This window comes from Pectinophora gossypiella, chromosome 22 (assembly GCF_024362695.1).
Source record: "Pectinophora gossypiella chromosome 22, ilPecGoss1.1, whole genome shotgun sequence".
NCBI lineage: Eukaryota > Metazoa > Arthropoda > Insecta > Lepidoptera > Gelechiidae > Pectinophora > Pectinophora gossypiella.
This window is the reverse complement of record NC_065425.1, coordinates 8,837,846-8,858,346: the sequence shown is the minus strand read 5'-3', so window position 1 is coordinate 8,858,346 and position 20,501 is coordinate 8,837,846. Positions and strand designations below refer to the sequence as shown.

Here is a 20,501-nt window from a genome sequence, read left to right as displayed (position 1 = left end):
TTGTCCAGTGGAGACGTGACGCGCAAAAACACAAGTTCCCCTGGCAACATGTTGTCGACGACAGATCTGTAGTAAATGCAGTTAAAAAAAGTGTTTATTTCTTGTTTTTTAAGCAACATAAAGTTATGAGGCAACCCCAGGAAGCAAGGTTAATGCTTGAGTTGGGGATGTCTCGGTCTAACCCTAGTTGTTAATACTAAATAGTTGACTTGCAAAGTAAAAATAAATAAAGAATAATAATAAAAAAAAAACAAAAAAAAAAAAATTGCAGTTCTGCGCAAATTTTCAATATGTTGTGCAACATGTCGCGCGCCAAATGTTGCCAAGTGGAAAAGCGGCTTACTATTTGACTATCGTACAGATTATGACAATAAAATCCGCATAAAATCCCTTTAATTCAATGGTCCTCAAAAGTAACCCGAACATTCAGAAGACAGTTTATTTTTTCACAACTTAGTAGGCTTAAACACTCTGGCAAATACGTTGGCTACTAAATAGAGAGCGATGGGCGATTGTTCCAAAATTAACAATCGAATTATTCGAATAATATTGTATGTCGTACCTAGGTATTCGAAAAATCATTCGTCATTTGAATGATTTTTGAACTGTCCTCACTGGGATGCGCACATGTGACCTCCGAATCGTTAATTCAAAGCTCAACTTCTGTACCATAGCGGTGGGAAGTCTTAGCAGACAAGTTTTATGTTAAGTGTGCAACTGAATCAATTATAGCCTTTTTAGAATCAGACTTTTTGCGAGTATATCCTTATGAGAAAAAAGGAATATTTGGGTGGCAAGATCTACGTCGCACTAGGCAGTCAGGCTCACTCTTGGCAAGTCACGCCCCCTCGCACGGCATCCAGTGTCCAACTTGATAAACTTTGATTGCCAATCAGACTTGCACAATAGCAACATATTCTGATCTGCAGCCTTATTCGGTTTGTTTACAAAGATTCTGTGCTATTTTGATGAGCGAAATCGAATCTCATCCTGTAGATAACTATACACATAAAATACTTGAAAATCGAATGCCAAAAAAGACAATGCTATTTCTGTAGCCAAATACTGGGAGGGTGCTATATAAGTCTGCCATCGACTCAAAAAGAAGAATCAGTTTTTAAGACATGACCTGGAAGATAAGCAGCTGATCCCATTTTAAGATATTCAGGGTGAGTTCCTTAATCACTCCCAGTCCAGGAAAGCGGAGTCCGGAAGCCCCGGGTTCGAATTCCGGTGAGGACATATCACAAACATCTGATTGTGATCCCTAGTTTGGTTAGGACATTACAGGCTGATCACCTGATTGTCCGAAAGTAAAATGATCCGTGCTTCAGAAGGCACGTTAAACCGTTGGTTACTTCTTACTGATATAAGTTACATGAGTCATCTCAGGAGCCTTTGGCGGCTCAATAATAACCCTGACACCAGGGTTAATGAGGTTGGTATTCCATCTCATATCCCTCACGATAAGAAAAAGTTCAGAACAGGAACTTTGATTTAATTTGGCCTTTCCCCTCAAACGCCGAGGTTCGTGCGAACTGGTTACCCTCAGACCTGGCTTAAATTTTGTACCAGGTAACAGCCGTCAGTGTCCCCATTTGTCCGGCCAAGTAGTTAATGCCATATGCGGCAAATCTACATTAAGTCACGTTAAAAAAACTTTACAACCCTCCCCAATTTTATAATTGTTTTGAAGTGATGTCGCCAAAAGATCGTGTTTAGGCATCAGAATATTCAGTTCAGCAAAGACATGCGCGTCAATAGTGTCCAATTTTACGCCTCAACTCCGCTCGATCGCAAGTTCTGATCATCTGGACTTGTTGACGACACCTTCGCTACCTGAGTTTTTGGTGTCGAGATATTTTGGTAGGTATATTTCACATTCTTTGGGGTTTGCATGAAAGAACGGAATACATTATAATCACCCCGCTGTTTCTTAACGGCCTCAATGGTCGAGTGGATGAGCGTCGGGCTCACGATCCGGAGGTCCCGAGTTCGAATTCCGGTGGGAACATATTACAAAAATCACTTTGTGAGCCCTGGTTTGGTTAGAACATTACAGGTTGATCACCTGATTGTCCGAAAGTAAGATGATCCATGCTTCGGGAAGAACGTTAAGCCGTTGGTCCTGGTTACTACTTACTGATATAAGTATAATATAGTCGTTACATAAGCCATGTCAAGGGCCTTTGGCAGCTCAATAATAACCCTGACACCAGGGTTGTTGAGGTTGGTAATCGACCTCACAACCCACACGATAGAAGAAGAAAGAAGAAGAAGCTGTTTCTTTACTCAAAACAAGGTTAGTAGTAGTTCATATCTACTTCCAAAAAAAATTAAGACAACAGGCCTGAGGTGGCCCATTTGGGCACGGCGTTGTCTGAGAGGGTTTATGTCTGAGAAACTTAATCGAGCCTAATGGGCCAATAGCGATACGCTCTGAATAAGGGAAATCGCCGGCAATCCTGATGGTAACGCATTCAAAATATCGAAGACACCAGAAGTACTTACATATAAGAAAAATCCAATGCAAAAGAAATATATTACAGTTTTTATTTCCATAAAAGTGTTTTTTTTTGCATCCAATACTATTGCAAGAACGACAAAATAATGCACAAATGTGGTATTTTTATTACACGGTAATTTGGTGACAAACAAGTTTCTGTTATTCAGTAACTTAATGATATTGTATGAAAAGGAAGGTAAGTCTATTAATGTTTCTGGATAGGATTGCCTGGACAGTGACAGGGTTGAGTGCACGTGGTCTGACCAGCTTTACCACAACCGCCCATGCATCTGTTGGGCTCTGGAGGGCACGGTGGTGGCGGACATGGAGGCGGCGGACAGGGAGGCTTTGACTTTGCTTTGGCACTCCTTTTGCAGCATCCCTCACAGAAACTTTCAGAGCTCTTAATCGTTGTTAGAGCTACACCTCTGCCTCCTTCGAACGGTTGTTGTTGATTCATGCCACTGCCGCAGCCGCCACCTGCCCCACCGCCGGTACGACTACCGCCGCCGCACTCACTGCAGCCGCTGCAGCCAGCGGTGGCGGCTCCTCCGCCACCGCCACAGCCGCCAGCAGCGCCGCCGCCGCCGCCACCAAAGCCACCTGCGGCGGCGCCTCCGCCACCGCCACAGCCGCCAGCAGCACCGCCGCCGCCGCCGCCGCCGCCACCAAAGCCACCCGCGGCGGCACCTCCGCCACCGCCACAGCCGCCAGCAGCGCCACCGCCGCCGCCACCAAAGCCACCGGCGGCGGCACCTCCGCCACCGCCACAGCCGCCAGCAGCGCCCCCGCCACCGCCACCAAAGCCACCGGCGGCACCGCCACCACCGCAGCAGCCCGCGGCGCCGCCGCCAGCGTGACCACCGCCACCGCCGCCAGCGTGACCACCGCCACCGCCACCACCGCAACCACCACAGCCACCACTAGCGGCGCCAACGCCCCCACGAGCTCCTCCCTTACCGCCTCCACAAGCGCCACCACCGCCTCTACCGTACCCTCCTCCTCCATTACGTCCTCCTCCACCACGTTCAGCATGGCCACCACCGGCACCTATAATGTGGATTGCACAGGCCCCGCCGCCCCCGCCGCCTCCGCTGCCCCCGTTACCTCCGCCGCCGCCTCCACCGCCTTCGTAGCTACCACCAGATTCGTAATGACTAGAGCAGGTGTTACTGCTGCCGCCACTACAACCAGAGCCTGTTCCAGTGCCTATTGTAATGCCTATACCGGTCCGAGGAGCGCCCCCTCCACTCTCCATCTTCGACATATTCTTCATCAGCATATTGAGCTGCTTCGCTAGATCTCCAACAGTTTTACACATCTGCTGCATTACATCGGTTGGTTTTTGTGATGCCGTACCATTGCGACACCCGCCGACACTTTTACGACTCCCGCCGTTACCTTTGTGACCCCCGTTACCGTTATGACCTCCACCGTTGCCGTTTTGTCCTCCACAGTCATCGTTCTTCGGGGCTCCATACCGCGCAGGCACAGGTGGTACGTAACTTACCGGTTTACTTTTATGCTCTTCCAATGACTCTACGGCTTCTGAACAAGGTCTTAAAGTGTACCCCTGCATACAGGTGTCCGTAGGAGCTGATTTGAACGCCCTGGGCCCGCTGTATTCTCTGCAGGTGACCGCGCCGCAGGACCGGAGCGTGCCTGGCGGGGGACATCGCGGCGGCATCTGCCGGCTCACTTCGTTTGCTTGACAGAACGGGGACTCGCATGACGGCGGGTTGTTCGCCGGACATGCTACGTTATTACAAGTGAAAGGCTCTTCGGTTACATACTCTTTAGGTACAGTGGTCTTGCAATCTGGACAAGGACAAGTGACGGTGATAACGCCTTCTTCGATGTCCTTGACCTTGCCAGGGGTGTAGTTTAGACAGTCGTAGTGGACCCATGCTTCGCAAGCACCTTGGCATTGGATCCCAGTGTGCGGTTCGACGGTTTGCAAACAAATCTTACATTGGTCCTTTACCTTTCTGCAGTCGTAAGTTGGTAGAGGTCGGTGCATACTGGCATTGTGGTCATATGTATCCCGATATTGTCATGAAAACTTGGATGCTGTTGTGTATATTCATGGTTATTTTATGAATTGGTCTGCCAGTCTACATTTCAGATGGCATTTTAGCTATAATAGATATATGAGTAGACAGTGAAGTCAGATGATGTTAGTCAATGTTTGTCTTTGTCAAAGAGAATATAAATCACTACGTTTTAGTCTTTACTTTACTGTACTCTTGACAGATTTTCCCGGGATCTCTTTAACTTTAAAGAGTTCCGTGCCTAAATTCTCTATGGTAACTGTTCCTTCGCTTCAAATAGAATATAATTCACTACGTTATACTTTGCAGCAGAGTAACACGGACTACTGCAAAACTCCGCTGCATTTTATGGTTTAATGGTAAATTACAGATTGATTAATTCACGATAGTTTGTTAAATTTTGATGAAAAATCTACATCATAATTACAAATTAGTCGTCGTAGTTTATATCTGGTAACAATCTGAAGACCACCATCTACATCGAACTTTTTAACGATTTCCAGGAATGCCAAGTAAAGGAAAAACAAGATTGGCTTAACATGTGATGTGGACTGCTGTGTACCATCAAACAAGCTGCTAGCATGAATTGGACGAATAGGTTTAAACTTAAACAATAAATTACAGGGAAGTACATTTACTTATACACAATTGTTCCGAAGATAAATCATAAGCTTGAAGCTTATGTTGCTGGAATTTTATCTGTCTGTCTGTTTGCTGTAATTAAAAGTTGTGTCCCTAATGGCGAACATACTATTTGTAATTGATCCAGGGATCGCTCTATTGATCAGGTTGCTAAATAATTCATTCGTCTATTTCCCTCTTTCAAGGCTCTTGATGTTTTCCATCAGTAGATTTAGTTGTTCAGCCAGATCGCCGACTGTCTTACACATTTGCTGCATCACCTCCGCTGGTGGACACGCAGCGGCGTGGTTAGCAGCAGTCACAGGACCATAAGTGGGGGGAGGAGGTGGAGGGATCTGCTCCACCGGCGGTGATAGATGCTCGGCAAGGGATAGCGGGGGAGCGCAAGTTCTCAGCGTGTTCCCTTCCATACAAGCGTCCGCCTTAGATGCCCTGTAAGCCGTCGGGCCACTATACTCTCGACAAGTCACCAGCCCACATGACCTCAACGTCCCTGGCGGTGGACATCGCGCAGGCATCTGCCTCGTCATCTCGTTAGCCTGACAATACGGGGAATCGCACGACGGTGGATTGTTCGCTGGACATTGGACGTTGTTGCAAGTGTAATTCTCTTCCGTCAGAAATTCCTTCGGTACAGTCGTCTTGCAATCCGGGCACGGGCACGTTACAGTAATGATCCCCTCTTCAATGTCTTTGATCTTGCCAGGAGTGTAGTTAAGACACTCGTAGTGTACCCAGGACTCGCAGGCTCCTTGACATTGCAGCCCCGTGTGCGGCGAAACTGTTTGCAAACAAATTTTACATGGATCTGTCACTTTCTTGCAGTCGTATTTTGGAAGTTGAAATTTTTTCATTGTTATTACAAGTGTAGCATGGAATATTGTACGGGTATGTTATGGACACAACGTGGATGTTACGGTTAGATTCATGATACGTTGCTCAACAATTTATTTCATGGTGTATTCTTGGTGGATGGATAAATACCCAAATGAGTTTGACAGATGAAGCTGTTTATCTTTTTATTGATCAGATGAAAAAAGTTCTTTGGAACTGCTTTGAATACAAACTTTTTTGACATATTTCTTTGGTTTATTCAGGTCACTAAGATACGACACAGTACACTACGAACACTTCTCCAAAGCTGTTATCATCTTACTCATTAGATCGCGGAACTGGTTTTGAAACTGGCCCATGGTGTCATACATTCGTTCCACGGCGTTGAGCAACATCTTGCGAGGATCCGAGCACTTCAAATGAGAATCTGACTTGCTTGGCTTGTTGACATTGCTGATCTCTGAAATTAAATACTTCTTTTTCAACTCATTTTTATCTACAATGGTGCTAATTCCTGTAAATACCATCTAATTTTATTTTAAGTTATATCTGTCATTTTCTTATCCGCCGAAAAGGAAAGGGACGGGTAATCGACAAGCATAAAATTTATGGAACACACGTCAATTTTAAGCACAAATCTAAACCAACCGTCTAAAAATTTTACATCTGTCAATAACCCGACAATTCATTTACTCATTCTTCCTAAAATTAAGAGCTGTGAATCATCCGTCCCTTTCCTTTTCGACGGATATGAAAATGACGGATATAACTTAAAATAAAATTAGGCGGTGTCTCCAGGAATCGGGGCCAATGTAGCTTCTATAACGGAGGTAGTATAACACCAGTAGCGTTTAATTTTAATAGTTTTTGCAGTTAACGCCTGTCATGACAGAAAATTCTGGAGTCCAGTCTCAATTTTTAACCATACATATTACTATTCCAATATAAAAACAGGTAAAACAATGGGAAACAAATAATTGAATATCTCACCTTTTGGTTCTGCGGCATAGTACTTGCCAATAGATGGAAAAGACGACACAATTTCAGCTTTCTGTCTAGTTGGTATAGGTAGCATAGGTATAGAAATGCGAGCTTTTGAGGAACTTTTAGCAGCGTCTAAATTGGTACTTTCGTGAACTTTTATAAGACCAACATGTTTTTCATGATTTGTATCTGACGGCATATTTTGCCCAAATTCGTAGCACGGATGGTCTCTTCCCATATTTTCTTCAGCAGACAGACGTGATGGACAAGGTACGGGCACTGAACATTGGATTTCTTTATGTCTTGATACAGAATCGCAATGTTTAGGCGTCGGTATGTCTGGATTGGACGTGTATGGAGGTGGTGGTTGAGAAAGTTTTTCTGCTGAAGTCAGCACAGCCTCCGAGCACTTCCGTTGAGGAGTTTCAGAATTCGACATTTGCCTCGCTGCCTTTTGCGAACAATATCGTAGGAATTGCCGCAGCTTTGATTCTTTCTCATCGTCCTTTTCCGCTTCTTCTGTTTCTTCTTCTGGTGCATTATCCATTGGTACCAACTGCTTTTGTGAGGACACATTCTTTAATGATAAAGCCTCTTCTGAGCGGTTAACAACTGGTGATAATATTAATGGAGATGACACAGGCAAACAAGCAGTGGGAGAACAACAAGGACTGGATTTTCGATCAACTTTTCGTACCTTTGGTGGCCTTTTGGGACAAGGTGGCGGTGTAATGGGACAGAATGGTGGCGATTTTTTTCGAGGCGGTGATTTAGGACATGGTGGTGGCGATGTTTTTCGAGGTGGTGATTTGGGACATAGTGGTGGAGACTTTCTTCGAGGTGGTGATCTCGGGAATGGTGGCGGCGACTTTCTCCGGAGCGGACTTGGACATGGAATGGGAAGTATTGGACATTGTATTGGTGATCTCTTGCGTTTTCGTTTTGTACAGCAGTCTGGTACTTTCGGTTCCGGAGGAGAAGGGCATGGGGATACTGGGTTAGTTGGGCAGTCTTCAGGGCAAGACTTAGCAGGACAAGCTTTAGCAGGGCATGCTGGAACTTGACATTCCGGCACCTTGCGAGCTGGACATTGGGACTTCCCACAGTATTTGGGAGCGTCTATCAGTTGAGTTTCTTTTGTGTTAGCATCACAGTTTGGACACGGACAACTCACTTTTATGTAGCCTGTCTTTATATCTTGAATTTTTCCAGGAGTGTAGTTGAGGCATTTGAAATGTGCCCATTTCCTACAGGCTCCCTGGCATCGCAGTCCGTTCTTCTCAGTTACAGCTTCGAGGCAAATTTTGCAAGGGTTCTTTACTTTTGCACATTTTTGAACTTTCAGACATTCTCTTTTATTAGATTTAAACATTTGTGTGTCTCATGGCGGCATGACGTCTGCAGAATTTACTGAAAGATGCAGATAATCATTGGTGATAATGTTAAGTGATGTAAAACATAATTAAGTAATGTCTGAAACTTTCGTTTAGTAAATACTGTTGTTGTGAAATGCCGAGTGATGTGGATATGACAGGAGCTTGACAGAATACAAGTCTTTGGTTCAATATTTCCCCAGTATTTCATTTTCTCAGATGTCAAATTCTGCCGGAGATCCATGTAGCTCTATGACCAAACTAGGTTTAACTATTTTAAGTAGGCATTCAAGAAAAAAAAACAATTTAGGGATATTTAACCTTCATCTTCCAAAAGCATAGAACAGCACGGACCTCTTTGTCCAAATGTAGCTGCAAACTATTTGGTGCATCTGACTGCACTCAATAGACTTTTTTTAACGTGACTTACTGTAGGTTTGCCTCAGATGGTATTTTTGGGGAGTACTTAGCGGTCTCACCCGTTACAAAAAACTACAACAGACCTGAGGGTGCTGAGTAGGATGAAACTCGGCTTAAGGAGTTCTGTGAGTTTATATTTTAAAGAATTGATCGACCCTAGTGGACTGATGCCGATACCGATACCGATAAGCGCTGAATGAGGGAAATTGACGACCGCACGGCAAAGTTAGCGAAGCTAGCAAATTTAGAATAGCTATTTACTTATAATGATTAGAGTAATTGAGTCATCAAGATTAACGACTATTTCAGTGTGTATTTCAATATTTTGCTTAAAACAAATAATAAGTGTAACGTAGCTATAATGGTAAAATCAAAAATGGCGATTTTACCATGAATGAAATAAAAAAAGGAGCTCATAATAAGTTATTGACAAGATTATGAATTACGAAATACTTGGAGCAACATGGACAGTCTGGAACAGAGGCCCGTGCGTGTTGTTCTTTGACGCAAATAGAAAAGAATCCATTCACTTCGAATTTCAGCCAAAAATAAATACGTTATAATCTTGTTATAACCGGTTAACACATAACGAAAACGAGCGACGCTGTTAAACATACTCTGAGGTCTTTGCTCTGACGGGTATGACGTCAACAATTTATCACTTCTGTCAATGTCTATGTACTGAAGACTAGGCAGCATAGTCTTACGATCATAACCTGACCCTCAAATGGGCAAAAGGAAAAAAAAACTGTCAATGTCAGTTCGTCTCGTTTGAGGTTATATCACACTATTTTTCACGAATTCTCCCGTATAAAATCAAAACAAGATGCCTTTTATGAAAGGAAGAGCGCCTATTCGGCGTACACTGAACTATTTAAACGCCGGCAGATTGGTTCTTAAGGATAAAATCAAGATATTCTCTGTAGCGTACAACATTTTTGGTCAAAATAACACCGGAGCAAAGGAGTTCGTATTTTGGTTTCTACCGCAAATCCAGTATAAAAACCCTAACGTGCAGGTAGCTACATTGAAGAATTTGACTCCTTCGCCGTTTATTAAGTGTTATTTCGAAGATGGGAGGCAGATTTTGGTGGATATTGATAACAAGTCTAAGGAAGAGATTTTGGAGCATTTATTGAACACTGTGGGCAAGTCTAAGGAGGTTTTGGAAGCAGAGGCTATTGCTGCGGAGAAGAAGGATAATCCAGCTAACTTTGGCATCGGCTGTGAGCGACCATGTATCTGTGAAGTTCACGGACAGGTCCCTTGTCCTGGTGTCATAGCATTACCCAAATTTATGCGAGGAAAATACAAGAACCCACAAAATTAGGTAATTTTGTACGTAGTTGTAAATGTTATTTAGTGTTAAAATTAATAAATAAATTATCTTTAGTTTACCTAATGTTTTATTTTTAATCTTGACTTATTTTAGTTTTCTGTTTATTATACTTCCATTTACTAGCCTAATAAAGGCTACTTAGTATTTCAGATACAAAGCTGAAAGCTGATTTTCAATAGCTGTCAGTGTAGATTATTATATAGATTTCATTATAACCATTTACAACCTCCATGGTTGTTGAGCGTTGGGCATACAATCTGGATGGTTTATGCTTCAAATCCCTGACATATCACAAAAATGTGACCTTGTGAATTCTGGTTTGGTCAGGACATTGCAGGCTGACCACCCGGTCGTCCCAAGGCATGTTAAGCAATTGGTCTCATTTACTACTTACTGATGTAAGTGTATTGTAATTATATGAGTCATGTTAGGGGCCTTTGGTGGCTCAACCCTGACAGAGATGGAAGAAGACATAATAATCATTCTATGAAATATACAGAAGTACTTGCATGATATAATTACATAGTGATGCTAGTGTAATAGACGCTACTAGGTATTTCAGACAAGTTATTTCTAATTAAGTAGCTGACTGAGTCAATTATATTGTACATTTCATCATAATCAAACTTTGCCTTAAATTCTTAAACCAGAATCTCTATTACACCAAAGAAAAAACAAAAGTAAAATAACAATATATATTACTAATAACAAAACAACTTCCCAATGATTGCGTTAGCCATCATTGCAGCTGCAACATAATGCATGTTGTCAAACATCGTGTACGTCCGTGCGTTGCTGTGGTTGAACAATTTGTCGTCCACCTCCTGGCCCCGAGGACATATGTGGATGAAGTACCATCGTTGACTGTTTTTATCTATTTCCTAAAAAAATAAATTTATTTTACATGAAAATATTGTATGATGTAGTGTATTGATATTGCTATCCTTGTCTCATCCGAATACAGAGCAAGACAAACAGTCAGAGCAGGACGGTCTGCCTGTACAGAGTGATGGTGTGTTGGCAGTATACAGGGTGGCCCAGAAGTTCAGGTTCAAAATGAAAAATTAGATAAAGGGGCTCATTAGCTACCAGAAACACCCCCATGTATGTTCAGCAATTATTTACGGTTTAGGAGATATGAGCCATTTTGTACCTTTTTCTAGATTTTCTACCTTACTTCAGAAATAATCATTTTGTCGCTATCCCTTTCTTAATAATTATTTTATTTTATTTCACAACTATGCCTAAGGCTGTGTACCGCTCAATCAAAGATAAATCAAAGTCAAATCAAGTATAAAAAAAAGTTATCGGAAGTCAAAGTGAGAATTCAACCAAAATTGTTATAGTTGTTAAAACTTCGCCGAAGAATAATAAACACATGAGATTGTCATGGACCCTGAAAGTATTTCTAAAAACTGCTCCATTTAATAGGCTTTTAGAAACATCCAAAAAAAGTACCCTTAATACTGGCAAAAAACTAAGTAATTTGACCTCAAATATTGCAAGACAGACAGATTTGAAGGAAAATTTGACATTCTCAATATTCTCATACAATGTAGCTGCTTCTTTCTAACGTTGTTAAAGGTGATCAAAGACACATTTTCAGTTAAAAGTAAATAAAAATCACGCTTATAATCGTTAACAGGGTAGACATAGCAACAATCCGAAGACAAAACTTGCAGTCACTTTTGGTGTTCGTATTTTAATGAAGGTACTTACATAGATTTCAAGGAAAAAGTTATCCCCAAACACTGTTGGTGATTCATACTATTGGATACTAAAATAAAATCTGTCTTTGACTGTCTGTACTTTTTTTGCATGTTTCTAAAAGCCTATTAAATGGAGCAGTTTTTAGAAATACTTTTAGGGTTCATGACAATCTCATGTGTTTATTATTCTTCGGCGAAGTATTAACAACTGTAACAATTTTGGTCGAATTCTCACTTTGACTACCGATAACTTTTTTTTATCTTTGATTTGACTTTGATTTATCTTTGATTGAGCGGTCTTAGGCATAGTTGTGAAGTAAAATAAAATAATTATTAAGAAAGGGATAGCGACAAAATGATTATTTCTGAAGTAAGGTAGAAAATCTAGAAAAAGGTACAAAATGGCTCATATCTCCTAAACCGTAAATAATTGCTGAACATACATGGGGGTGTTTCTGGTAGCTAATGAGCCCCTTTATCAATTTTTTTATTTTGAACCTGAACTTCTGGCCACCCTGTATAAAAGGTGGTAAAAAAATTTTAGTATCAAATTACGCACTAAATTTGGAATCTCTTGGAACCTCTGTTCATTTGGTTATTAATTAATAATGTGTACCCACATAATCATATGCCTTCATTATTGTTTTAATTCCGCTATTTAAAAGTACACATTTCATTTTTTTTTCAAATCAATTTTTAATTATTTATTGCATTCCATGTAGTACAATGGGGTGTTACATAGGAATAGGAACTAAAACATGGACCCTGTAGGGCACAGCAACGTTGAAGGGAAGAGAAGAAGTGTGTAATAAAATGAAAACTATAATAATATGATATGTGTGTATTATTCAAACTCTGTTAAAATGAGTGTGATTTAATTAAGTAATTAAACTACGGTAGACTGTAGTTAAAAACTGAATTTGGAATATTAATGTTACGAATTAAAAACCTTGTATTAAATCAAATAAAATCAAATATACTTTATTGCACAGAACAAAATTTCAACAATCAGACGTAACACATGAATACAGTACAATTTGGGCGGTCTTATTGCTCTAGAGAAATTTCTTCCAGGCAACCACAACAAACATAATTTATTATTTTATTTATTTAAGTATATTTATTTTACAAACTTGCGAAGTGTTTTGATTTTTTTAAGAGAAGTGGACGTTGTAAGAAGCCATATTTTTATCTCTATTCTACTATTTCCTTTTCAATGAGTATACCCCGTGATTATGTCTGAATGTGTCAAGGAATAAAAAAAAACCCTCCTCCTTAGAAAAGGTATAGTGGGATCTACTCTGAACCGGCGTGCGGCGTTCGTGTATGCAACGATTAATGAATGTGGAGGAAGCAAGAGAAGTGTGTCAGGATCGAAGCAAAATGGAATTCCATAGTCTCTGCTTACCCCGGTGGGAAATAGGGGTGAGTTTATACAGGGTGTTAGTGACATCGTAACGAATACTCAGGGGGATGATTCAGACCATGATTCTGAGTTAATATCAGGTAGAATTTTTCGTCGCAAAATTCATGATTTTTTTTTATTTTTTTAAATTATTTTCAATTCTATACTTTTGCGATGGAAAATTCCACTTGATATTAACTCAGAATAATCAGCTTAATCATCCCCCTTAGTATTCGTTACGATGTCACTTACTCCCCGCACAAGTACATACGGTAGCCATACAAGTAGGTACAGGTGTTAGTGACATCGTAACGAATACTGAGGGGGATGATTCAGACCATGATTCTGAGTTGATATCAAGTGGAATTTTCGGTCTGAATATTCATGAAATTTTTTGTGTTTTTTTTAATTATTTTCAGTTCCATACTTTTGCGACGGAAAATTCCACTTGATATCATCTCAGAATCATGGCCTCAATCACCCCTCAAAGTTTTTGTTACGATGTCACTAACACCCTGTATATGTATGTGTCCAGGAATAACTGTATTAAGTTTCAAAAGCAGAGGGTTCATTTTGGCTGACTATTAATTGAGCGTCTGTACAAACTTGTCAACTCACATCGGCTGTAATTTTGAAGTACTTGAGTTTTTCTTTTTTCTTTGTCGTAGGCCCCGCTATGATTACATTGACGTTTTTGAACACCTCTTCTCTACTGGTACAGGCTTTCATCTCTGTATGGAGTTCGGTTGACAAATCCTCACTCGCTTTAAAAAGAAGAGGAGTTACTGGGACTTTCTGAAAAAAAAAAACAATCTACTAATAATAGTAAATAGGTTACTTAATACAGGGTGTTAGTGACATCGTAACGAAAACTTTGAGGGGTGGTTCAGGCCATGATTCTGAGTTGATATCAAGTAGAAATTTCCGTCGCAAAAGTATGGATTGGAAAATAGTTAAAAAGAAAAGAAAAATTTTCATGAATTTTTTGACACGAAATTCCACTTGATATCAACTCAGAATCATGGTCTGAACCATCCCCCTCAGTATTCGTTACGGTGTCACTAACACTCATACCTACTTATATGGCTACCCTATGTACTTGTACGGGTAAGTGTCATCGTAACGAATACTGAGAGGGATGATTCATCTGATTATTCTGAGTTAATATCAAGTGGAATTTTCCATCGCAAAAGTATAGAATTGAAAATAATTTAAAAAAACTAAAAAAAAAAACATGAATTTTGTGACGGAAAATTCTACTTGATTTTAACTCAGAATCATGGTCTGAATCAACCCCCTCAGTATTCGTTACGATGTCACTAACACCCAGTATACAATATTATAAGCCGCGTATAGTAGTAATTTTCGCGATATGTGCGCATCGGGATTTGAACCTGACACCCCTGGAACGTGAGTCCAACGCACAACTATTGGACGGAGGAGCACGGAGGCCGTCACTATGTATTGCAACTAAACTTTTACCAGCTACTTAAACGTTTTTTATTGTATTTTGTACTTTCCCACGTCATTGGAAAGTCTAAAACCCAAACGTACCTAAGCGCCAAAATATCTTAATAACCTAAATAGCCCATGTTATACGTAGTATTAGACATAGAAAATGAATGGATAAAAATCATTTAAGTACCTGTAATTTTACTATATTCAAATTCAAAAATAGCTTTATTCGGTATGTAACATATAATAGGTACTGAACATCTCATCCGCCTAAAACTGCTGCAGCTTCTCACAACCTGTTTAGCCGCTGGGAAAAAGAAGCTGTAAGAAAAGCTCGGCACACGGCCCTAGACGTTCTTTTTTTTTAAAGAAATAGAATATGAGTTCCCAGACAAATAGGTTACGCATTTATATATCTTCTATATATCTTTTTACAAAGTTTCTGTTTAATTTATGTTTAAAACCGTTTAAGTTATGGTAAAAAGACGAAAAAATCTTTTTTACGGCTTTTTCTCGAGACAGCCTCTTGCTGTTCTCATAATTTTGTATCTCCAGAGACGATAATAATTATGATAGTACTCACATCACAACAGCACTTGTATTTGAAATTGGCACCCAACATAGGGTGCAAGAGTAAAAATGAGTTGAGTACGGGATGCGGAGGGCCTAGATAACCCACATTTAGATTATTCATGCATCCATATTCTTCCTGTGAAAAAATAAAGAATTCCGAAATCAGAACAATTTGTTCAACGTAATTATCATGGATAAACTTGTTGAAGATCAATGTAACATTTTTGAATTTACGTCATTTCGCAAGGTTTTATAGCTGAAGAGAAGAAATGACAAGAAACTGCAACAGTAACACATCTTTTAAATCAATGATGGTATATACTATTTGAGGCGCTCGGGAGCGTAGCGGTAAACGCGCTCGGTCTGCGATTGTTGAAGTTAAGCAACTTTCGCAAAGGCCGGTAATAGGATGGGTGACCACAAAGAAAAAGTTTTCATCTCGAGCTCCTCCGTGCTTCGTGCACGTTAAGCCGTTGGTCCCGGCTGCATTAGCACTGGGCCCGCGTGACGGTTTAAGGCCCGATCTCCCTATCCATCCATAGGGAAGGCCCGTGCCCCAGTAGTGGGGACGTTAATGGGCTGATGATGATATATTACAAGTTATTTAATAACTAGAAGAACAAGAATGAAAATCTTGCCATAGAGGCGGCCAATCAGGCTGCGAAAACAAACACATCGACCCCGCGGTCCACTATTTCCCTCATTCAGCGCTTATCGCTGTCGGCCCACTAATTTTGCACCAGGTGAGAGTCCTCAGCGCTCCCCATTTGTTCGGTAACGACGAACGACTCCCTAGTGGTGCGGTATCGTGGTGTCGTTGACAATACAAGATTGCCATCTATAATTGTTTTTAGGAACGTAGCAAGGAAAGTAGTAGGCTGAGCTGTAGGCTGTAAAACTTTACATTTCAAAGGTTACATAAACGAATGTATCAAATATCTTTAACTTATTTTGTGTTTTCTACTAACAATAGGTTAAGACTGCATTTTTACTAACAACTATTGATTGTAAATCTGAATATAAGTAAATGGTTATTATTATTATTATAATTATGAAATATGTTTACATACATAGATAAAATCACGCCCGTAACCCCTAACAAACAACCCCCCTCGACCAAACAGCGGCAGGATTAGCAGAACGTAGTGGGTAGCTCCCTGGGACGGGCTAATAAAATGCTTCTTAGGTTCTATGACGATCTTGTGACGTAGCGAGTAGGCGCCGCTACTTCAAAAGCGCACCCCTGATGCCGTGCAGCAGCGGTATCAGTACTGGTTGGAGGCCGAGGAAATGGATTCTGGTAAGGCTGTAGCTAGAACATCACCGATTGAGAAATTGGTCGGTGTCCTGCGGAACGGAAGGCGATTGGGGCAATTACCGTTCTACACGCCCTATATATGGAGTAATGAAAATGGAGATGATTAGTCCACCGACAAGAGCGCAGCTCTTAAATAAAGAGAGAGAGCAAAGAAAGTCCCTCATTAGAATATTGAGTGGAGAGGAATCGCTTGGCAACTCCCCGTCTTTGATTTTCTGAGTACCATCATCATCATCATCATCACCAGCCCATTAACGTCCCCACTGCTGGAGCACGGGCCTTCCCTATGGATGGATAGGGAGATCGGGCCTTAAACCACCACGCGGGCCCAGTGCGGATTGGTGGTTATTAACGACTGCTAATGCAGCCGGGACCAACGGCTTAACGTGCCTTCCGAAGCACGGAGGAGTTCGAGATGAAAACTTTTTTTTTGTGGTCACCCATCCTATGACCGGCCTTTGCGAAAGTTGCTTAACTTCAACAATCGCAGACCGAGCGCGTTGACCGCTGCGCCACCGAGCTCCTGCTGAGTACCATAATAGTCATAATTGTTGCAAGCGCCTGAATGGACGCGTGGGTCCGTGAGTGCATGCACATTACAGGTACGGCAGAGTGTTCGGAGAACCGTTTGATGCAGTGGTGTGTCGTCGTAGTTACGAAGATTGCGTCGGCCATCGTTGAGAATACCCTGGAAAAAATTAACATAACATAAACGCTCACGACTATATCCCAATTGGGGTAGTCAGAGGTACACCCATCGCAAGACGAACTAATTACCCACACTTCACCGAGCATTCTGTTTTGCATTGACTGCCTGACCTTTGTCTTGCTCTATTCCCGGTGAAGTATACGCCCGAGACAAGGATAGCACTATCAATACGCTATTCCGCTGTCGTCGGTTTTTACGACATGCCCAGAAAGACAAGCTATGCTTTATTGGCCCCAGTCCATCATAGAAGCTTGTATGGAAATGATTTCTTTTGTCAGTAAGAGAGAAAGATAGACAGGATCAGCGTTGCCAGATTCTTTTTTGCCGAGTCGGGATTTTTGAACTTTTTGAGTGAAAAAAACGGGATTCTGTCGTCGAAAGTGGGACATAGTAAAAACAACGTATACTATAATAAAAAGTTTTTGAATATTTATCTTTTAATTTGAGTTCAAAATTTTTTAATTTGAGTTCAAATTACGTTTACGTGACAAAATATCCATAGAAAATGTATTTTAATAAAAAATGATATTTTTAATCAGATTTACCCTATCGTTAAATAGTTGAGTCTTATTCGTCTTCTGAATTAAAAAGAAACGGAAATCAAAATCAAAATTTCCAGTTCACACTTAATTTGTCTGTGCCATCCGCCCGCGCTTTCTCACAAGGTACGCTGCACGCACGGTCGAGTTATTCCCGAAAAGCGGGACTGAGCCTGTTCCTTACGGGACATTAAATTTTGATTTAAAAATCGGGACATCCCGCCAAAATCGGGACGTCTGGTAACGCTGGACAGGATGGAGGAAAGAGACAGATAGAAACCCACCTGCCCATATAATCATGTTCCCACACCACATTGTCAACGATGCTGACATCGCTCGCTCCTAGAAGCGTCGCCGCCTTTGACACGGCCGAATGAAGCACTGGTTGTTTCACTTCTTGCAAGATCATTATCTTTGACCCTCGCAGGGTATCCTGTAAAACACATACAATACATACATATATAAACTCACGCCTATTTCCCACCGGGGTAAGCAGAGACTATAGAATTCTATTTGCTTCGATCCTGACACACTTATCTTGCTTCCTGACACACGCCGGTTCAGAGTAGATCGTATTAAACCTTTTCTAACGACATCTCCAATTTGGCCAGTTCTTCTCGATCTTCCTCTGCCAGCCCTACCATCAACTTTCGCTTTATTATACCGCTTTTGCAATTCTATTATCTTTTATCCGCTCTACGTGTCCTAACCAACTTAACATTCCCTTCTCAAAACACATACAGCCTTCTGTCATGTGGGTTGTGAGTTGGATAACCAACCTCTAACTAACGTGCGCAACAAGATAAAATTATCGATACATACATACATACATAAACTCACGCCCGTAATCCCTAATGGGGTGGGCAGAGCCACAAGTAATCAAAGACAACTTGCAGCTACTGTTGATACGAAGTCCAAAGATGGATATGATGAACCTTATGGTGATAAGGGATCAGCCTATCGCCCATAACATTAGTCCATCATGTTAGAGGACACAATCCCTCTGTCGGTTTTTACGACATGCCCGGGAAGAGAAGCAGCTGAACGTGTTCTATGTTTTTTATATGCTCCCAGAACAGCATAGAAGCAAAAAATTATCGATAGATTCAATAAATTTTGTCAAAATCGATAAGTTTGTTTTTTTCCTTGACATGCGTGTCACGCGAGTTTGCTCGTATTTTGACAGAACGATATAACTTATTTGGGTTCACATACCAAACGAGAAAATTATATCGTCAGAATCGATAAAATGACCGTGACAAAATTTTATCACGATGCGCATGTCAGCCCTAATAGTGTCAATCATTGAGCCGCCAAAGGCCCCTGACATGGCTCATGTAACGACTACATACTTACATCAGTAAGTAGTAACCGGGATCAACAGTGTAACATGCCTGCCGAAGCCCGGATCATCTTACTTTCGGACAATCCGGTGATCAGCCTGTAACCTCCATGCATTCATCTTAGGAGTAACTGTCTTCGAACTTATATTAGGTACCAAATTACTAAATTGAATAATAATATTAATTGTTTCGTTTTTTAAAAAAGATCTTCTAGGGCCCTGTGCCGAGGTTTTTTTTTGCAGCTTGTTTTCCCCGGCTATATAGGTTGTGAGAAGTTGCAGTAGTTTTAGGCGGATGAGACGACGTAGAGTGTTTTAAATGTTCTCTCTCTATTTAAGAGCTGCGCTCTTGTTGGTGGAGTAATCGCCATTCCTCTCTTCTTCCGCCAAAACCTTCACCTCCTGATACGACACGACCTGCACCTTGAAGGGAAGAGAGGAAGGGGTAGACCTAGGAGAACATTTATGAAACAAATAGAAGAGAAGGTGCAGGTTGTGTTGTAAATGTTACCTATTGAATAAAGCTATTTTTGAATTTGAATATAAACATGGATACCAATACAATGCCGTGTGTGTCAGGGTAGGTCCTCTTGAGGCAGATGGCGCTGCAGACGATGTCCTTGATCATCTTCGCCGTCCAGTCCTTGAAGCAGATCAGGTGGCGGGGCTTGTTGCTGTCATACAGAAATTACTTTTCAATTTGGTTGATTTTCTATCGTGTGGGTTGTGAGGTGGATTACCAACCCCATCAACCTTGGTTTCAGGGTTATTATTGAGCCGCCAAAGGCCCCTGATATGGCGCATGTAACGACTACTTACTTACAACAGTAAGTAATAACCGAGACCAAAGGCGTAGTGTCTTCCTTTCGGCCAATTCGGTGATTAGCCTGGTATCCTAACCAAAGTAAGGATCATAAAGTGATTTCAATTCAATTGAATTCCGTAAACAATTTACATTGTGTTGGAATACATTGTTTTAAGTTTACGCGGTTATTATCATAATTAAAGCACATAGCAACGGGTTCTTACTGCGTTTAAATGGGGATATGAGACTCCCGATATTTCGACACTGTTGCAAGTGCCATGATCACGGGATGACTGATGAGATTGGAGTGGAGCAGTAAGAACCCGTTATTATGTGCTTTAATTATTGTGTTGGAATGTCTTACAAAATAAATAGATTGCAAATTACAATTTAGGTATCACACTGTAGGGATATAAATATCAACTTAAAAATATCATAGTCATGCGAGATTAATACATGGAATTAAGAATAATTATTATATTATGAAAGTGCAAAAA

At 41.1% G+C, this 20,501-nt stretch overlaps 4 protein-coding genes across 5 annotated transcripts; 1 reads left to right on the top strand and 3 right to left on the bottom strand.

Annotated features, from left to right (window-relative positions):
* Positions 1-2,962: 2,962 nt before the first annotated feature.
* On the bottom strand, positions 2,963-3,541 carry LOC126376966 (calphotin-like). Its single transcript, XM_050024520.1, has one exon. The coding sequence runs from the start codon at positions 3,539-3,541 to the stop codon at positions 2,963-2,965; it is 579 nt and encodes a 192-aa protein (XP_049880477.1).
* A 1,455-nt stretch (positions 3,542-4,996) lies between these two features.
* LOC126377208 (uncharacterized) lies at positions 4,997-6,308 on the bottom strand. Its single transcript, XM_050024906.1, has one exon. It carries the CDS (start codon positions 6,051-6,053, stop codon positions 5,367-5,369), a length of 687 nt encoding a protein of 228 aa, XP_049880863.1. The 5' UTR covers positions 6,054-6,308; the 3' UTR covers positions 4,997-5,366.
* Positions 6,309-9,551: 3,243 nt separating this feature from the next.
* Positions 9,552-10,207, top strand: LOC126377233 (probable 28S ribosomal protein S25, mitochondrial). The gene has a single exon (XM_050024936.1). The coding sequence runs from the start codon at positions 9,637-9,639 to the stop codon at positions 10,138-10,140; it is 504 nt and encodes a 167-aa protein (XP_049880893.1). The 5' UTR covers positions 9,552-9,636; the 3' UTR covers positions 10,141-10,207.
* Positions 10,208-10,830: 623 nt separating this feature from the next.
* On the bottom strand, positions 10,831-19,863 carry LOC126377260 (ornithine carbamoyltransferase-like). 2 transcript variants are annotated; one of them, XM_050024983.1, is made up of 6 exons: positions 19,756-19,863; positions 18,142-18,290; positions 17,144-17,297; positions 15,302-15,427; positions 13,882-14,058; positions 10,831-11,030 (listed from the first exon to the last, which is right to left on the bottom strand). In XM_050024983.1, the coding sequence occupies exons 1-6, from the start codon at positions 19,825-19,827 to the stop codon at positions 10,851-10,853; spliced, it is 858 nt and encodes a 285-aa protein (XP_049880940.1). In that variant the 5' UTR covers positions 19,828-19,863; the 3' UTR covers positions 10,831-10,850. The 2 variants fall into 2 exon arrangements, 1 of the variants encoding a protein (XP_049880940.1); XR_007567798.1 differs by lacking the exons at positions 13,882-14,058; positions 15,302-15,427; positions 17,144-17,297; positions 18,142-18,290; positions 19,756-19,863 and adding exons at positions 11,303-11,399; positions 11,869-12,059.
* Between the last annotated feature and the right edge of the window lie 638 nt (positions 19,864-20,501).